The following is a 7,399-nucleotide window of genomic DNA, read 5'->3' as shown; positions in this document are numbered from 1 at the left end:
AATATCATACCCCCCAAAAAAAGCTAACTTCCCCTGTTATTGTAATGGTGAGGTTAGCACGTCTTGGGGGTATGATATTTGTAATGGTGAGGTTAGCATGTCTTGGGGGTATGATATTTGTAATGGTGAGATGTTAGCATGTCTTGGGGGTATGATATTTGTAATGGTGAGAGTTTAGCACGTCATGGGGGGTATGACATTTGTAATGGTGAGAGGTTAGCACGTCATGGAGGGTATGATATTTGTAATGGTGAGGTTAGCACGTCATGGAGGGTATGATATTTGTAATGGTGAGGTTAGCATGTCATGGGGGTATGATATTTGTAATGGTGAGGTTAGCATGTCTTGGGGGGGTATGATATTTGTAATGGTAAGGTTAGCACGTCATGGAGGGTATGATATTTGTAATGGTGAGGTTAGCATGTCTTGGGGGTATGATATTTGTAATGGTAAGGTTAGCACGTCATGGAGGGTATGATATTTGTAATGGTGAGGTTAGCATGTCTTGGGGGTATGATATTTGTAATGGTAAGGTTAGCACGTCATGGAGGGTATGATATTTGTAATGGTGAGGTTAGCACGTCATGGGGTATGATATTTATAATGGTGAGGTTAGCACGTCTTGGGGGTATGATATTTGTAATGGTGAGGTTAGCACGTCTTGGGGGTATGATATTTGTAATGGTGAGAGGTTAGCACGTCATGGAGGGTATGATATTTGTAATGGTGAGAGGTTAGCACGTCATGGAGGGTATGATATTTGTAATGGTGAGGTTAGCATGTCTTGGGGGTATGATATTTGTAATGGTGAGGTTAGCATGTCTTGGGGGGTATGATATTTGTAATGGTGAGAGGTTAGCACGTCATGGAGGGTATGCTATTTGTAATGGTGAGAGGTTAGCATGTCTTGGGGGTATGATATTTGTAATGGTGAGAGTTTAGCATGTCTTGGGGGTATGATATTTGTAATGGTGAGAGGTTAGCATGTTTTGGGGGTATGATATTTGTAATGGTGAGAGGTTAGCACGCCATGGAGGGTATGATATTTGTAATGGTGAGAGGTTAGCATGTCTTGGGGGGTATGATATTTGTAATGGTAAGGTTAGCATGTCTTGGGGGTATGATATTTGTAATGGTGAGAGGTGCCGTCTGGAGGGCGATGTGGCAGTTGGGGGTATGATATTTGTAATGGTGAGAGGTTAGCACGTCATGGAGGGTATGATATTTGTAATGGTAAGGTTAGCATGTCTTGGGGGTATGATATTTGTAATGGTAAGGTTAGCATGTCTTGGGGGTATGATATTTGTAATGGTGAGAGGTTACCACGTCTTGGGGGGTATGATATTTGTGCGTTTGTAACTTTCTCACTGAAACATGTCATGTTAAGGTTAGCATGTCTTGGGGGTACATTAATGTCGAAGTGTTTAGAAACATGTTATATTCTTATTTAGAGGCTCCAAAATGACACAATACATTATTTACCATTCATTTATTTTGTGCAAAAATGATCTGAACCACGACCTAAACAAAGAGCAAATGCATCAAACAAACTTGTAGTCACAAGCTTGATGTAGTCATTGTGTGCTGTGAACGTGGGACAAAAAAACTTTTACTGCTTTAATACACATATAAGTGAATTTGTCCCGATAATTTTGCTCCACTAAAATAGTGGGGACTATGTACAAAAAAGTGCTGTAATTTCGAAATGGTTCACCCAATGTGGATGAAATTAAAGATGACAGTCTGTACTTTAATCTCATAGTCAATGTTCGATTTCAAATCTTAACTTTAAGAGCATACAGCCAAAAATAATATAAAATGCTTATCGTGCCAATAATTAGGGAGGGCACTGTATGTGTCAGTCTCATAAACTGAGCTTGTCTCTGACAAGCAGGGCTGTGGCATTCTGTAGGCCTATTTGTGCTGTTGGTTTAAACACTTTGAAATCTAGTTTGATATGATTTGTTTAACCTTTCTATGGCTACTTGGCCTACAATGATTGGGAAAGACAACCAAGCTAATAAACAAGAGAACAGCAGAAAAACAACAATTAGTTAAATCCCTTACCACAAGATGCTCTATGCTGGGTTTTACTCTCATTATCTAACAACCAAAAAACGGATAATTAGGCCTTGATATTTAACTTAATTAAGTGGGTTTGTCATGTGTGGGTTGTTTTTGAAGACATACATATAGCTAATAACTCCATTATGTTGAATTCTCCAAGGATCAGTTAAAGTAAACTCTCACGTAAGATAATAACTTCCATTACTTGGAGAGTTGATTAGCCATTTTAATGACGTCTCTTGGGGACAGTTGGGGGCTTATAAACGTATAGTGGACAGAGCAGCAGAGATACAGCTATTGATGTTACTGCAGGATTCAGGGACAGAGAGTCAGAGAGATAGAGAGATAGTCTCTCACACCACCTGAACCTGTGGTGGAACACAGCCAGCACAGAGACCCGGACCATCAACTCTACCACCTGAACCTGTGGTGGAACACAGCTAGCAGACCGACCTGGACCATCAACTCTACCACCTGAACCTGCCGTGGTGGAACACAGCCAGCAGACCGACCTGGACCATTACCTCTACCACCTGAACCTGTGGTGGAACACAGCCAGCAGACCGACCTGGACCATCACCTCTACCACCTGAACCTGTGGTGGAACACAGCCAGCAGACCGACCTGGATCATCAATACTACCTGAACCTGCCGTGGTGGAACACAGCCAGCAGACCGACCTGGACCATCAACTCTACCACCTGAACCTGTGGTGGAACACAGCCAGCAGACCGACCTGGACCATTACCTCTACCACCTGAACCTGTGGTGGAACATAGCCAGCAGACCGACCTGGACCATCACCTCTACCACCTGAACCTGTGGTGGAACACAGCCAGCAGACCGACCTGGATCATCAATACTACCTGAACCTGCCGTGGTGGAACACAGCCAGCAGATCGACCTGGACCATCAACTCTACCACCTGAACCTGCCGTGGTGGAACACAGCCAACAGACCGACGTTGGACTATTAACTCCACAGTCAGCTGTGAATCATATCACTGTGCCCAGTAAGTAGACCTGGGCAATAGAATAGGAATATTTCATATTAAATAGGCTGAGGCTTTATAGTAGAATAGGACTATTCCACATTACATAGGCCTAGGCTTTATAGTAGAATAAGAATATTCCACAATACATAGGGCTAGGCTATATAGAACAGGGCTATTCCACAGTAAGTAAGCCTGGGCTATATGGAAGGCCTGGGCTACAGAGAATAATAGGCCTATTCACTTGTGTTTGTAAAGTGTTGGTGCTGGTAGCTTAGTGGTTAGAGCATTGAGCGAGTAACCAAAAGGTTGCTTGATCAAATTCATGAGCTGACAAGGAAAAAAGCTGTTGTTCTGCCTCTGAACAAGGCAGTTAACCCACTGTTCCTTGGTAGGCTGTCATTGTAAATAATAATTTGTTCATAACTGACTTGCCTAGTTAAATAAAGGTTAAATTAAAAAAAAAGTTTAATTAATAATGCGGGATGTATCTGGTTGTTTTGTTTTTCATAGGGTACTTATGATCCACATATTGCTAAATCTCTCTCTCTCTCTGCCTCTCTTGTTCTCTCCTTTCAGGTTTTACGCATCAACGGAGCAAGCGTTTGTGTTTATCTGTGCATGCATAGACCTGGAGCACAGGTGTGCGGAACCAGCTCAGCCATGACATTCCTCCGCAGGTTGCAATGGAACGACTCCTCCGTTCTAATCCACCCCCCAGGGTTCTACATCATCGGCTTCACCTCCATGCCCTTCGCCAACCTCTACTTCATCTTCCTTGCTTTCGTTTACGTGGTGTCGGTCGTGTTCAACACATTTTTGATCTATATAATAACGCTGGATCTTCGCCTCCACAACCCCAAGTTTATGGCGGTTGGTAACCTTGCGGTGGTTGATCTGGTGCTGAATACTTGCATTATTCCCGGTATGCTAAAGGCGTTTCTTGCCAAGAACAATTTTGTGCCGTTTAATCTGTGTATGGTACAGATGTATGTGTATTATTCCTTCATAAGTATGGAATCGTTCTCCATCGCCGTGCTCGCCTATGACCGTATGATTGCCATATGTTTCCCTCTGAGGCACGGCTCCATCAACACCATGACGAGTATGTCGTGTATTCTTGGTGTCATCTGGTGCTTCTGTCTTGGTATACCGATATTCAGCACATCCATTATGACCAGGTTGTCCTACTGCGATTCCGTTAATGTCTACAGCTATTTCTGTGATTACGCACCAGTGTTTCGGCTGGCATGTAACGACAACAGCCTGCAATGGGCTGTGGCTTCAGTTCTGAGCCTGGTTATTCTCCTCGGCCCGCTGTCCTTCATCATTCTGTCATACATGAGTATTCTAATCGCTGTGTTCAGGATGAAAAGCGTTGAGAGTCGTGTGAAAGTGCTGGCCACCTGCACTGAGCACCTCATTCTAGTGGCGGTATTCTTCTTTCCGGTTCTGACTATTTTCATGGTCGGGTTATTAGCGCGCATCAAACCAGACCCTGACCTGCGCGTACTGAGCCTGTCGCTGGCCTCGTGCATCCCGCCCTGTCTCAACCCCATCGTCTACTCTCTGAAAACTAAAGAGATCAAGAGCAAAGTGCTCACCATGTTCAGGAGAATTAAAGTTCAAGTAGTTAAGGGTTGATCTTTACGCATAGGTTGCTACATAGGTTGCTACATAGGTTGCTACATAGGTTGCTACATAGGTTGCTACATAGGTTGCTACATAGGTTGCTACATAGGTTGCTACATAGGTTGCTACGTGTGTGAAGTTACCATCAAATCAAATCAAATGTATTGGGCTGTCCATATCAAGGGGTTGAAATGGGGGGACATGCATATAACTCATACAAAACTTATTTTGTCCTTTCGAAGTTTACATGTCAAGCACTTGGCGTATCATTGCTTACATTTGAGTTTATAATGAGTGAGCAACATTTTGAATCTATCATCCGTTTTACTCTAAACATTTTCATTGATTGTCATGATTGTGTCATTGTTGTCCATCTGATGAAGAAGGCCCATCCACACGCACTCCCCCTTGTTAAACACAGAGGTATTACAGAAATTATTATCAATGATTTACATTTCATTTTCAGCTTTTCTACACATTCTGAAATAATAACACATTTCCTAATCCTATGTCATCAACCAAATGTAATCACTTGAAATGGGCATGGTAGGCTCTATAACCGACTGAATATTCCCAACATCTTCTAGTAATAAAGCAGAAAATCAAACACATACTGTATCTCTGTAATGTTTTCTTTTCTGAGTGCTTATCAAGGTTTAATAAGTCTACCTGATTGATCCTGTTCTTTTTATCAATATGTCCTCAATATTTTTTGCTATGTTTTAACCCGTTTAACTCCTGATCTGTAAAGCTCACTGGACTGCAATATCTTCTATGAAAGGTGGTAAAGAAATAAAGTATATTATTATTATCATCATCATGCTTTGTGAAATACTAGCCTTGGCTCAAACTGCAGGGTTAGAAACAAGCTCATTTTAGGAGTATAGAACTTAGCAGAATATGTGTTTCCTTTGGCATGTAACCACACTCCACGCATTGGCGACCTGTCATTCAGGGAGGGGGTTGCCTGTTTTGCATGTTATTTTAGAATTAATACATGTCTCATATCAGTTTGCAAACAATGTAAAAAAATTTTTTTATTATTGACTTAATAAACCCTCCATAAAAACACGGTCTCTATTTTGCTTTCTTGCAGGTGTTTCAGCCTAGCTCAGTGCTTTCTGTGGTGGTGGGGCAGCCAGCAAAAAAAGATTGAGCATAGGGGTTGGTAATATTCTCTAGTTGCGCCATGATTGGTTCAGTATACTGTCACTCATGGGGACAATGCGTCACTGCCAAATCTAAGGGTAGAGCTTGAAAATTCAAACCCCTTGGGTGCTGAATTAGAGTTACATCAGAAGTGCCCATCCAAGAAGGCTCAAGGTAATTGGCCACAGATAAAATGACATCAAATCGCGTCATATCTACACTAGCTTTCACTGGACTGATCATGTCAACATCATACTTTCAAAATCTTAGCTACCAGTCGTCATCATGAATCAAATCTACAATTTACTGGCAATCTACTGGACATCTACTTTGTGCATGACACCACTCATTTTTACAACAATTGTTTACAGACAGATTATTTAACTTATAATTCACTGTGTCACAATTCCAGTGGGTCAGAAGTTTACATACACTAAGTTGACTGTGACTTTAAACAGCTTGGAAAATTCCAGAAAATGATGTCATGGCTTTAGAAGCTTCTGATATTCTAATTGACATCATTTGAGTCAATTGGAGGTGTAACTCTGGATGTATTTCAAAGCCTACCTTCAAATTCAGTGCCTCTCAGTGACATCATGGGAACATCAAAAGAAATCAGCCAAGACCTCAGAAAAAATGTAGACCTCCACAAGTCTGATTCATCCTTGGGAGCAATTTCCAAATGCCTGAAGGTACCATGTTCATCTGTACGAACAATAGTACGCAAGTATAAACACCATGTGACCACTCAGCCATCATACCGCTCAGGAAGGAGATGCGTTCTGTCTCTTAGAGATGAACGTACTTTGGTGCGAAAAGTGCAAATCAACCCCAAAACAACAGCAAAAGACCTTGTGAAGATGCTGGAGGAAACAGGAACAAAAGTACCTATATCCACAGTAAAACGAGTCCTATATCGACATAACCTGAAAGTCTGCTCAGCAAGGAAGAAGCCACTGCTCCAAAACCACCATAAAAAAAGCCAGACTACGGTTTGCAACCTCCCATGGGAACAAAGATCTTGTCACGTTCGTCGTAGGAATTGTACCAATGCGCAGCGGGAATGTGTATACTCATCTTCTTTATTATGAAGAAAACAAAAATAAACACTTAAACAAAAACAACGACGAAAAACAGTCCTGTAAGGCACACAGCTTACATACGGAACAACTACCCACCAAAAACCCATGAAAAAACACCCCTATTAAATAGGACCTTCAATTAGAGGCAACGAGGAACAGCTGCCTCCAATTGAAGATCAACCCAATAAACTAAACATAGAAATAGAATAACTAAACACAGACATAGAAATAGACTAACATAGAACATTAACCAAAAAAAACCCGAAACACATTAAACAAACACCCCCTGCCACGTCCTGACCAAACTTACAATAACAAATATCCCCTTTACTGGTCAGGACGTGACAGTACCCCCCCCCCCCCCCCCCCAAAGGTGCAGACCCCGGATGCACCTCAAACAAAAGAAAACACAAAAATAAACCCCCCCCCCCCAAAAAAAATTATCCCAAACTAAAGGGAGGGAAGGGAGGGTGGCCAC

At 42.0% G+C, this 7,399-nt stretch overlaps 1 protein-coding gene and 1 long non-coding RNA gene across 3 annotated transcripts; both read left to right on the top strand.

The window, feature by feature from the left end:
* The first annotated feature begins 356 nt into the window (after window positions 1-356).
* LOC145858940 (uncharacterized) lies at window positions 357-1,341 on the top strand. 2 transcript variants are annotated; one of them, XR_014379326.1, is made up of 3 exons: window positions 357-533; window positions 774-812; window positions 1,239-1,341. It is a non-coding gene; the product is annotated as an uncharacterized LOC145858940 (long non-coding RNA). The 2 variants fall into 2 exon arrangements; XR_014379327.1 differs by lacking the exon at window positions 1,239-1,341 and adding an exon at window positions 1,062-1,140.
* A 2,302-nt stretch (window positions 1,342-3,643) lies between these two features.
* LOC106563658 (olfactory receptor 2AT4-like) lies at window positions 3,644-5,419 on the top strand. The gene has a single exon (XM_014129423.3). It carries the CDS (start codon window positions 3,680-3,682, stop codon window positions 4,700-4,702), a length of 1,023 nt encoding a protein of 340 aa, XP_013984898.1. The 5' UTR covers window positions 3,644-3,679; the 3' UTR covers window positions 4,703-5,419.
* Window positions 5,420-7,399: the final 1,980 nt, after the last annotated feature.

The sequence above is a fragment of the Salmo salar genome, chromosome 11, assembly GCF_965601325.2.
Source record: "Salmo salar chromosome 11, fSalSal1, whole genome shotgun sequence".
NCBI lineage: Eukaryota > Metazoa > Chordata > Actinopteri > Salmoniformes > Salmonidae > Salmo > Salmo salar.
Note: the sequence above shows the minus strand (reverse complement) of the source record. Positions and strands in the feature narration are given on the sequence as shown.